Raw genomic sequence first — 12,935 nt, 5'->3', positions numbered from 1 at the left:
TGCGAAAGCCATGCTGGGAAGGGGCAAGAAATTTACAGGATTCCAGGTAATCAAAAACCACACTATATATAATATGTTCCAACAATTCGCAACTAATTGACGTCAAAGATATAGGCCTATAATTTTCTACAAGTTTTTTATCCCCTGACTTGAAAACAGGAATAACATTTGCTACCTTCCAATCGTGTGGAACTGCCCCAGTTTCAAGGGAAATTTTAAACATGAGACATAAATACTGGGCTATAATATCTCGACACTTACAAAGAACAATCGATGGTAATCCATCAGGTCCGGTTGCCTTCGAGGTATTCATTTCACGCAAGAGGCAAGTAATACCGTTAACATCAATTTCAATATCTGCCATTGTGTTACCAGAAATAACAGATACTGGTGATTCATCGCTGGTTGTTTCTTGAGAAAATACTGATTTGAAGTAAGAATTAAAACATTCTGCCTTCTCAGCATCACTCTTGATTATTGTATTGTTAACATTTAAGTATGGGATAGAAATATCTTTTCTACTTGTTTTAACGTAATTCCAGAACACTTTGGGATTTCGCTTAACATCATCGTTTAGCCGGGAGAAAAATAACTTCTTTGCTTTTCTTATAGATAACTTTAATGTGTAATTAATTTCCTTTAGCCTTTGCAGGTTTATTGGACAGCCATCTCTGGAAACCCTTCTATATGCACACCGCGCTCTTCTTACGAGTTTACGAATTTCAATATTAAACCATGGTTTTTGTTTTCGTTTTTGTCGAATAATCCTCGATGGTACAAAAGTGTCGATTAAGTTTGTTATTTTATTACCAAAGATGCTCCACAGATCTTCTAGACAGTGCGATTCTGCTAAGCATAAAAAGGTTGAAAAATAGCTGTACAATTCAGTGCCGATGGCGTCAAAGTTTCCTCTCTCATACATGAATACCTTGCGTGGAAGTTGTGCCCTCTCGGGTGCTCCAGATACATTTAGCGTTGCAACAACCACACTATGGTCACTTATTCCAGGATACACCCCGACCTGAGCTACAATATTAGGGTCATTACATAAGACCAAGTCTAGAATGGCGTTCAACCTCGTCGGCTGCTGCACATATTGATTGAAGCTGAAAGTGCCCAATACCTCTGTAAACACAGTGTTAACGCGTGATTTAACAATACATTCTGTTGTTCCAGTAGACCAGTTAAAATCTGGCAGATTAAAATCAACACCTAGAAAAACACCGTCAGGAATCATTGATAACATGTCACAGAGCAAACAAATTGAAGTTTCACTGTTATCAGGGGTTCGGTAGAAGGTCCCGAACACGAGAGCAGTTCCCCTCGGGAAAAAGACCCGACACCAGACAGACTCGGTAGCGTTTTCGAAAACCAGTTCATGACTAGTCCATCTATTAGAAATTAGTAGAAAAACTCCCCCACCGTGCCGATGTCTGTCTTTGCGATAAACTGTAAAACCCGCCGGAAATACCTCAGCGTCACTAACAGTATCATCTAACCAAGACTCCGTCCCCATAACAACTTCAGGTTTAAGGGTCTCCAACAAAAGTGCAAACTCGTCTACTTTATTTTTGATGCTACGGCAATTTACCAATAGTACTGAAAGCGCCTGTTTTGTAGCTGTAGCCTCATGATTGCTTGGGCCATCTTTAGGCTTTCCGACCCGTCATTCGTGTTCTCTTGGTTGGCCAGGCGCCCGATATAAAACAGGTTGTCTCGTTTCGCTGTCCCAGATAAACGTCTGTTCATTGATAACCAGTTTATCGTGGTTTAAATGAACCTTGTTCTCTCTGTTCTGCCTTTTCTCCTTCGCATAATTCCAAAGTTGACGCCTCTTTTCTTGGACTGCAAGACTAAAATCCTCGGAGACACTGAATGAAGTATTCTTGAATTTAAAAGCACTTCGCAAAACAGACTCTTTGACCTCCCAACCCGGGAAGTTGACTACAATTGGTCTGTTTTTCCCATCTTTGTGTTTCCCCAATCGGTGGGCTCTTTCAATTAAAACATCGAGCGATAACACGTCTTTGCAGATTTTTGTGATCAGCCTTTCCGATTCTTCCCACGTTTCACTGCGAGAGTTGTCGGGAACTCCGAAAAATACCAAATTTGTCCTCCTGCTTCTGTTTTCAAGATCATCTAATTTTGCTTCTAATTTCCTGCCACTTCCTTCAATCTGCAAAACACGTTTTTCAATATCATTAGTTTTCAAGCTTATGGTATCAAACTTCCTCTCAAGATCAGCTTGTTTTGCCTCAATACCAGCTAACTTTCCCAAAACAGTCATTTGACCAGATTGCAATTCCAACAAAATGGTCTCAATTTTCCCAAGCTGTTCAATCTGTGCCTTAGTCATGGGACCGGGGTTTAGCTCCACGTCACCCGACAAAAGCAACAAGGTCTCAAAAAACGAAAGTGTCCGTTTCGTCTATTTCGTGTTCAGACTACTCATATAAAGGTATTTATATGTTTTATGTGCCCACCTCGTGCCCTCTATGTGTGTTAGTCTTTTGTCAGAGTGCATTGTACTCACTGCCTTTCTGTTTTCAAACGATGACCAGCTCATATCACCCTGCACTCCCTCGTTTGGAGTGTTCCCATGTTACCCTAGAACTGTTCTGCCAACGCTCCTTTGTCCTATCTCCAATCTCGCCTGAACTTGACAACTCATGCAAACGACCGCGTTACCAAAGGTCAATCCTGGTACCATTACTCCTTTCCATCCTCCCCGCACCACTTCGTATCTATTGAAGTTTCATAGCGTCCTGTGTTTCATGATGGCCGAATTCATTTTACCCTTACCAATTATATGTCTCTCATATTCCTCGAGGTATTTCTTTCCTTCGTTGATCCTTACTCCCATATATTGGTGCTTGTCCACCATACCTTTTTCTATGCTCTGTAGCTTTAAACGATCTGCCTTGATGTCGTTCAAAAAAAAAAAACAACATAATTCCAGATTTTGTTGCGTTGAATTTAAACCCGAGAGCGTCCCCTTTGACGCCGCAGACTCCAATCATAGAACATATCTTTATTTTCATGAGTAACGATGTCCAAAATACAACTAACGAGCCGGTATAAGCCTCAGGGACTTGTGCACCTAGCTCGGCTGGTAGCAAAGTCACGGCATAATTTAAAATTGGGTATATTTATTTACCCTCGAAAACATGCTTCAGATGTACTAAAAGATTTTGACAAAGGAAAAAAAAAACAGCAATAAATGTGATACATGGTAACACAATGAAACGAAAAATACCAAATCACTGTTCTAAGTTTCGCAGTGCTTTTTTCTAATTTTCTTTTTAGATGTTATCGAAAGCAATGATTCTGTTAGGTTGTTGAAAACACGTGGTACAAAGAACATTCGCGTACGCTCACCATACCTTGTTCTGGTGCGCGTCACATCGGAACGAAGTGAGGGTCTTATTGATCGCTGCTGTAGACATGGCGTTCTAAAAACCGACCGCCAGAAGTGCCGTAGGACGGCTGTTCCTTCAAAAAGTCCCTCGAAAGACGAGAGTTGAAGTTCGCCAAATATACATGTATATATTAAAACATCCTGCCTAACAAACGCAACACTTTTCAAAATACCTTCTAACAAAGAATTTGCTCTGGCGCGCCGATGAACGGAGCAGGCTGAAAAAGTGGTTATACTGGACCGTAAGTAACTATACGTCACTATATGCCAAGGCTCGTGTCATAATTCTTCTAACAGATAGGGGAAGACCATTTTGACATTGTTACGACAGCATGACAGGCTTCTTAGTCTTTTACATAAATACGTCATATAAGTACATCATGACAAGTCACTGTCGAAGGAAATTCCATGTATTTTACCGATTTCACGTTCTGAAGAAGATCGTAACCACAAGAGCTAGAGGTGGAAGTATACAACGCTACGGTATCTGACAGATCCTCCTGCTTGAGCGGGTGCCTAAAACAAACTAGAATTGTCTTCGAAGCATTCATTTTATATAAGTTAGCATAAAACCATTCTTTTGTGGAAATAAGATATTTTTGAAGTTTTTGAACGATAACGTGATAATCCGCGTTACATGACATCAAAACCTTGTTGTCTGCGGATTAGTATAATATTTCTCTAATTTTTTTTTTTGCGCACAATTAACTTTTTGGTCACGCGTGCCCCAACCTGTTAATTTTTTTTAAATTTTATTTTCAGGGGCACTTTAATAACTTCATAGTGGGTTTGCACGCAATTATTTGTTTCTATTTACCCCTTTGTCGTTGTTACAAACAATATCCCCTCTCCCCCGCCCTCCTTTGTACAAAGTGTCACAAAACAAATTTACAGGTTTTTTTTTTTTTTTTTTTTTTTGTCGGAAAAATAAACTAGGCATCGCCGAACGCTCATTTTCCGCCCAAAGGTCACAACCAGATGCCAAAGTTTCAGCCTGATCCGATACCTTATTCAAAAGTTAGTGTGTGATTTTCTGAAAATTTCAATGGGAAAAGGGAGCCCATTTTTGCAGGCTTTCGGTTTCTGGTGCCAAGAGCCCCTTGTGTTTGAAAACTCCGTCGGCCGCCATCTTCCCATTGTAATTTTCAGAAAATCAGTTATAACTTTTGAATAAAGTATTGGATCGGTGTGGAACTTTGGCATCTCGTTGTAACCTCTAGCGCTACCTTTGGGACGAGAATGAGCGTTCGGCAATGCCTAGTTTATTTTTGCGGTAAAAAAAAAAAAGAAAGAAAGCCGTAAATTTTTTTTTACACCCTGTAGATGTGGTCCCCACCTGTAGAGGTGATGGGGTCCCCCATCAACTCTGTCAAATCAGAAGTTGTCCCGAAATATCAGTGGTTGAGAACAACTGCTTTGGATCATCGAGTGTTTGAGCGGGCAAGTTCCCCGCGGAGACATCTGCAGCGACACGCTGCATACCCGTGTACTTTAACCGGCTGCAAAAATTTCACATTTTATCATGCACCGTAGCCCTTGACTGCAAAGTGCTTCTTGCTTAGCGAGGTTTTTTTCGTGGAACACAGATTTTTTAAGACTCGGCTCGCCCTACGACTGCAGCAAAAAGCTCTTCATCGAGAAACGAAAAAGACAACGGAAGTGTTGCGTTCATATCGGCATTGTTTATTTAGCCGACCGCGCGGCACAAACTGTTGCCTGTTTGAATAGAATGTTGAAAAGCAGCTGTAGAGTACGACTATCTTACCTGTTGCTTCTAGTGGACCGGAGACCCCTGAAATGTATTTTGTGATGGGGCTTATGCAATGACCGAGGGGGAAGGGGAGAAAGGGGGGTGGGGTGGGGCGGAGGCCAAAGAGGTACTGTAATAGGTTCGAAAAATAATATAAAAAGGAAAAGCTCCATTTCTATACAAAATTTAATATATATATATATATATATGTATATATATATATATATATATATATATAACCTAACCGGGCGACAGGCACGTGGTCTGGTGGTCGGTCTCGCTGTGAGGAGCCTGGAACGACACGTCAGTTTGCTAGGGCGATACATGTTTTACTGTAAACAAAAACACTAAAAATATTAACCCGAAACATGGTCGAAAGAGCACATTACACGCAGTTTCTGTTCGTATCGCGCGGACACTTTAATACCAAAGAAAAACCATAAAAACGAGCGGCTGTTTCTATAGTACAAGGGTTTGAAAAATCAAAACACCTACAGCAAAATGTAGCGAAAAAAACAAAAGAAAAAAAATTCTCAGCCATTCTACTTTGGTGAAGAAGGAAGACCAGCGAAGCTGTACTATGCTGGGAATCAGGGATGGGCAAAATGCATGCAAATATGTATCGAAATACAAATACAAAATACTTCGTCAAAAATGTATTTAATTACAAATCTAATTACATTTCCAAAAAAGCATTTAAGTACAAGGTACAAATACAACCAAATGTATTTGGTCCCCTCCAAATACTTTTCCAAATACATTCCTCAAAATTTACGTCAGTGACTTCAGGGCACCTGCAACGGGTTTCTGGGCATCTAATTTTAATTTTGCAACGCACACTCGGGAGTTAGTGTGCGAGGCTCTAGTAACGTAACAGAAATATAATCACAAAAAAATGTAATCACCTTGGACGTAATAGGTAAAAAAATTACATGCTTCAAGCAGCTTTTTTTTGCCGATTACATTTTGGTATAGACTAACAAAGAACCGAGACGACCAAGACGTGCAGCACTAGCTAGAGATTTTTTTATTGTTGCATCGCACCATTACGAAAATCTGGACGACCCGCGCATTTAGAATGTTCCAGGCAAAAATATGGATGGAAATCAGGCTGGAAGGCATCACAAGTTGTCACAGGCACTTATAGCCAGTCTGCTTGTGAACGTCGATTTCGTCACTATTCTTGCCCTTGACTAGCACCGTAATCACAAAGCCACTAAGCGCTTGTGCTTGATTGAGAGACACCGCATTCAGTGCTGAATGTAGTTTTCTTTCTGCTCTGGATAGTGACAATAAAGTTGAGGGATGTATTTTCGCCCACAAAATTGTATTTAATTACAATTGTATTTGAAATACCCACGTTTTAGTATTTAAATACACACGTCAAATACATTACCCATCAATATAATCTGTTGGGCTATAGTCAGATGCAACCTGAGAACAATCTTTTAGCTCCACCCACAAGCGTATTGCGCCCATCTGAGGTGCCTCCGCCGTCGAGAAAGTAGTTCGCTAGCAACGTTGCTTTTTCCTCCTCCAGGAAACGTGTCTTAAACTACTACAATATTTATTTAATTCACTCAGGACATTTAAACAAGTTAGAATACGTTTTTGTCAACGAAATAGCTGTTTAGTAAAGAAAGAAAGTCATGTCCAATGTACCGTCTTCCCAATTCATTTTCTATCCAAGATACTGTCTAACATACCGTCTAACATACCTCTCAGCAGTGCTAAGCCTCGCGCCCGCTTCGAAATTTTCGTTGGTGATAGCGTCGCTGGATTCTCACGTTGTCGCGCAAAAACTGCTGCTTCCGGGCACGTAAAACACGGTGCAAAAAAGCAGAATAATTGTCACGAGAAACTAGCGTCGCGTTGCTAAGGCCAGCAGCCATGTTGAGCTTTTTTTTTTTCAAAAAGATCGCGAATGGTCCTAGGCATCGTGACGTCATGAAAACGATTGGCAGGCGTTTCTCGGCGTAGGATTACATTTTCCTCTGAGAGGCATTTCCGGTTTTTTCTTAGCTTGCAACCGACTATAGTTGGTTAAACATGATCGGGTAAAATTTGCGCAAACGACAAGAGAAGAGAAAGGTAAGACAGGACAGAGCGCTACCCACAACTCACGTTTTAATAGAAAAAGACAAGAAGGAAGTGAAGCATTTTAACAATAAAAGGAAGAGGAAAACCCAACGAAAATACGACCGCGCCCTAGGTTGTCTTGATAAAAAAAAAAGAAGAAAAACGCCAAAATCGTGACTACCTTTGGTTGCTGTACTGAAGGATGAAGAAATAAGAAAAAATCTCAGAAAATAAGCCAGAACGTTCAGATGTTGAACACTTCGTCGGACCTAATGTGAAACACAAATTAAAATTCTATCATAATGTACACTACACACTTCTTGCGACGTATGGATCATTACTGGTGGAGTTCAAGGTAGTGTATAGTTCTTTTGGTGAAAGGGTCACCGAAGGGGCGCTGATGCAGGTGTTCTCGCGCGTGATGATGGTTTGCGCCTCGAAAAGTTCTCTAGCTCATTTTTCGCCGTAACGCCTCAGCACTTTGGTGTTGTTCAACAAAGGCGAGCAGTGACAGTCTCGTAGATGCACGGCGAGGTGTCCTGCTGGTGACGACTTTAGTGCAAGAGCATGTTCTCTAAGACGTTCATTAACACATCGCCCCGTCTGCCCCACATACACTTTTCCGCATGTTAACGGCATCTCATAGATTACACCACAGCTGCAGTCCACGTATTTGTGTCGATGTTTTACTCCACATTGTGCATGTAGTATCTGCGTGTTGTTGATCTTCGGACAGAGCTTCTTCAACTTATCCGGTGAAGATAGCATGACTTTAACATGGAACTTGGAGGCCACCTTCTTTAAGTTATGCGAAATACGATGAATGTATGGCAGGACTGTTGGTCGGTGTCTTCTGTCCCTTTCTTTGTCTCGTTTACCACGTAAAGAAATCAAACACTCAGCGACTTCATAGAACAGGGAGCTCGGGTATTCAGAAGACTTGAGTCTTTGCACTTGGGCATTAAAACTATCACTTGCTGAATGTGCACAAGATTTCTTTAGTGCTGCACTCAAGCAACTGGTAACAATACCGCGTTTTATAATCTTGGCATGGGCCGAGTCAAACCGTAAAAGTCCTTTCTGGGTTCGTGGGGAGTACGCCCAGCATGTATGGTCTTGAGTAGTGCCACTAAATAAGCTACGCTTCAGAGTAACGACACTTGGCCATATTGTGGCTTAAAATCGTAATTGCCAGTTATCTGAAGCTTTATCTGAAATCGCAGGAAACGCTTTTCTGCCCTCCGCAAATGTTGAAACAGTTCGCGACGAAGCAAAGCAATATTACGTGAGCTTCCTAACTCCGAATTTAATGCTGAGGAAGTCGCACTTTTTAATCATGACGATCGGCAGTTGCGTCTGCTCTGCACAAGCCACAAAATGGCGGCGCCCACAACAATGTCGGGGAACGGAGTGCCGATACTCTAAGCGCAGCTCATTTAGTGGCTCTAGTCTTGAGTGAACGTCAGCCTGAGGTCTAAAAATTGCAGGACCGCATTCGCTGGTGTCCCAGAAGTGAAATTGAGGCCCTTTCCTCCTTCCAAGAAGTCAGAACGTATGTTGTTGGTTACTTGTGCCTCTTTGTCATCCGGACTACATGTAAGTAGAACCAAGTAGTCATCCACGTATAGAAAAATACGGGAAATTTGTTTGGTAGACGTTCTGTTGGCTATCTCTCTATCACATTGAGACAAGAAAATGTCGCATAAGATAGGAGCTACACATGACCCTATACAAATGCCCTTCTTTTGTATGTAGGTCTTGCCATCAAAAGTGACCAGAGTGGCAGAAAGGTAAAACCTCAGAAGTTCTAAAAAAGATTCAACCGGCATGCCACATTGGTTTTGAATAGGAACTGAACCGTTTGCTTCTATGCATTCCCCCACTGCTGTAAACAGCTTATTATGTGGGATCGAATAAAACAAGTTTTTCACGTCAAGAGAACACCCATAACGGGCTGTAGTGGAATCTTGCTCTAGGTAACAAATTATCTCCTCTGAGTTTTTTTACCAGAAATGAATCATCCAGATGAAGATGCGACAATTGTCGTAGGAGAAACCGAGACATAGCCCCTTGCCACGATCCTTTCTCCGTAACCACAACACGGAAAGGGCATCCTGTCTTGGGGTTTTTTGCGGTGAAAAACATGTCCAACTGGTTCTTTGTAGTATCAGAAATCATCTTCCTTAATTGAGCCAACTTAAGCCTATGGCACATTTGGAGCGCCTTCGCCTTTACTCTTTTGGTCTTGACATCAACCAACTGGTTAAAATTCTTATTAATTGCTTCATTAGCCTTATCTATGTAGTTAGAACGAGGAAGCACTACAAAACCTCCGTCTTTGTCTGATACCAGTAGGTTTAAGTTATTGGCTTTGAAATAATCGACAAGACGGGGCATTTGTAACTTCTTTTGGCCACAAAAGTAGTATTTTTTAACAGCACATCAACACAGTCATTAACACAACGGATCCTTTCATCTTCTTGCGCCTTTTTGGCTATATCATGAATAATAGACACTAGCTGAACGCCCTGTCTCTGTGGTGTTGTGCAATATTTTGGACCTTTTTTGAGCGCCTTGCCTATCTCAGATGGTAAAGATACATCACCCAATAGGGTTATAGTTCTTCTTCTTTTATCAAGACAACCTAGGGCGCGGTCGTATTTTCGTTGGGTTTTCCTCTTCTTTTTATTGTTAAAATGCTTCACTTCCTTCTTCTCTTTTTCTATTAAAACGTCAGTTGTGAGTAGCGCTCTGTCCTGTCTTACCTTTCTCTTCTCTTGTCGTTTGCACTAATTTTATCTGATTACATTACCCAGTTTGTAATTAAGCACAAATGCAAAATACACAAAGTATTTGAAATACGTATTTCAGATACTTGTATATGAAAACTGCCCATCCCTGGTGGGAATGAACTAATGACCGGCCGTAAGTCGGCAAGCCACATTGGAAAGGCTGGAAAGGTTGCCGTCGTCACTCATAGATGGCTGTAGCTGTCCAGAGTTTCGTGTCATCAATAGACCCTTTCCGGAATTCAGTGTGACAACTTTGACCACTTCATCATCTGAAAAATTGCATATGTGCTATACCAGGGATGGGCAGTACTTCAAATACAAGCATTTGAAATACGTATTGCAAATACTTTGTGTATTTTTCATTTGTATTTAATTACAAATTGGGTAGTGTATTTGACGTGTGTATTTAAATACTAAAACGTCGGTATTTCAAATACAATTGTAATTAAATACAATTTTGTGGGCGAAAATACATCCCTCAACTTTATTGTCACTATCCAGAGCAGGAAGAAAACTACGTTCTGCACCGAATGCAGTGTCTCTCAATCAAGCACAAGCGTTTAGTGACTTCGTGATTACGGTGCTAGTCCAGGGCAAGAATAGTGACGAAATCGACGTTCACAGGCAGACTGGCTAAATAAGTGCCTGTGACAACTTGTGATGCTTTCCAGCCTGATTACCGTCCATATTTTAGATGCGGAGCATCTCTTGCTCGGGTCTATGTCCCGCGGCGTCGTAGTCCGCCCTCACACTATGCATGCGCAACTCTCCTCCTTCCCTCTCTCCAACAGCTGCGCATTACTCTTTCCGCTCTCTCTCTCTACCAGCTGCGTGCACTTCGCGTGCGTTCGCTTCTACTCACACCGCGCGCGCATGCGCAACTCTCCTTCTCTAGTCTCCTCTCCTTCAAGTGTAAATATAAGCTGCGGTAGCGCGCTGCGCGCGTTCAGTTCACCGTTCTTCCGATGAAGTGTGATGGAAGCAACAGTCCCGTCAGTTTGTGGGTTGGCGCAAGCAAGCGTCAGCACCACCCCACAAACTAACAGCAACGCTACGTCCACTGAAGACAAAGCTGCGCAGCGAAGGGCACGCGACGCTGAGCGCAAACGCTTGAAGCGAGCGGCAGACCCTGAACTACGGCAACGAGAAGCAGCGTCCATTCGTCAACGTCGAGCGGCGGATGCTGAACTACGACAACCTGAAGCAGCGGCGGTTCGAGAACGTCGAGCAGCAGAACCTGAGGTTCGGTACCGTGAAGTTCAACGTAAACGTACGAAGCGAGCGGCGGAACCCGACCTTCGAGAACGGGAAGCCGGGTTGGTTCGTGAACGTCGAGCAGCAGAACCTGAGGTTCGGGACCGTGAAGTTCAACAACGTTACTAACACCGTTAATAACACCGTTAATAACGATCCGCGATGCTCCGCATCACCCCATGGTTCCCCTCGGTAAGATGGTGTAATTTGTTTGCCTGGAACATTTTAAATGCGCGGGTCGTCCAGATTTTCCTAACTGGTGCGAGTTTTAACAATAAAAATTTTCTAGCTAGTGCTGCGCCTCTTCGTCGTCTCGGTCTTTTGTTGGTCTATACCAAAATGTAATCGACAAAAAAAGCTGCTTGAAGCTTTGTACTTTTTTCACCTATTACGTCCAAGCTGATTAATTTTTTTTTTGTGTGATTATATTTCTATTACTTTACTAGAGCATCGCACACTAACTCCCGAGTGTGCGATGCAAAATTAAAATGAGATACCCAGAAACTTGTTGCAGGAGCCCTGAAGTCACTGACGCAAATTTTGAGGAATGTATTTGAAAAGTATTTGGAGAGACCAAATACATTTGGTTGTATTTGTATCTTGCACTTAAATGCTTTTTTTTTTTTTGGAAATGCAATTAGATTTGTAATTAAATACATTTTTGACGAAGTATTTTGTATTTGAATTTCGATACATATTTGCATGTATTTTGCCCATCCCTGTGCTATACTAATGGCGGCCTAGTGTTTAGTGATGGAAGAACAAGTTGAAGATACTCCTAAGCAGATGATTCGATGCCAATACATTTTAGACGTTAGCACGGCGTGAATCAGGAATAGGATGCAAGAGCTGCGTAAGCGTTCATTTATAACTCGGGCCCAGTCAATCTGTTAGTAGTACACACTCGGCTTCAAACTCCCTTGATGTATAGAATTTTATCGAGGCGGCTATATGGGCTGGCGCTTCGTCCTGACTGGTTCCATATTTTTCGCCATCGACACTGAAAGAGATTGAAAAAAAAACTGTACAGTGAAGCGCGCGTTCTCGTTTACCGTTGACTTGCGAAAGTGACGGAGCCCCATAAAATACTGCAGACCATAGGTTCATTGCCGCCATTAGTACCCGGTAAAAGTTAAACTTCCATTTGAGTCACCAGATGGCACTGAATTCCGGAAAGGGTCTATTGTTTATTGACGGACACGATACTGGGGAAACTAGCCATTAACGGCTCCGCTGTAATCTATACTCGCTGGGACAGTTAAAAGCACAGTGACACTCCCCCCCCCCCCCCCCCCACACACACACACCCACACACACATTTCTTTTATTTTTGCCAGGCGATTCATTATGGTATCAGAAGACTACCCAATCAGTATTTTGCTACAGTTTCACGTATATTTTTCATAAAGTAAAATCCTAACTACTCGAACCCGAAGCCGAAACTGGACTGGGGAGGAAGAGGAGGAGAGACTTGGCAAAAGTCACGTGGCTGTGAAACCTTTTTTTTTTTTTTTTTCTGTCTTTAATAAACGTATTTGCGGCTTTTTAGAAGCCACAAAATTGGGCATCTTATTTGATTATAATGCAATTAAATGCAAAGGTGCAGGAGAGCTGGACAAGAATGCCGAAAATACTCCCTGGA

At 42.0% G+C, this 12,935-nt stretch overlaps 1 protein-coding gene across 1 annotated transcript in view; it reads right to left on the bottom strand.

The window, feature by feature from the left end:
- Positions 1-1,666: 1,666 nt before the first annotated feature.
- Positions 1,667-12,935, bottom strand: part of LOC120850155 — a 59,055-nt gene continuing 47,786 nt past the window's right edge. Inside the window, exon 2 of the mRNA XM_042294157.1 lies at positions 1,667-2,428. Coding sequence (XP_042150091.1) covers positions 1,667-2,428 — 762 coding nt within the window. The remainder of the gene's footprint in view (positions 2,429-12,935) is intronic.

The sequence above is a fragment of the Ixodes scapularis genome, unplaced genomic scaffold (assembly GCF_016920785.2).
Source record: "Ixodes scapularis isolate PalLabHiFi unplaced genomic scaffold, ASM1692078v2 PGA_scaffold5__190_contigs__length_132052651, whole genome shotgun sequence".
Taxonomy (NCBI): Eukaryota; Metazoa; Arthropoda; class Arachnida; order Ixodida; family Ixodidae; genus Ixodes; species Ixodes scapularis.
Note: the sequence above shows the minus strand (reverse complement) of the source record. Positions and strands in the feature narration are given on the sequence as shown.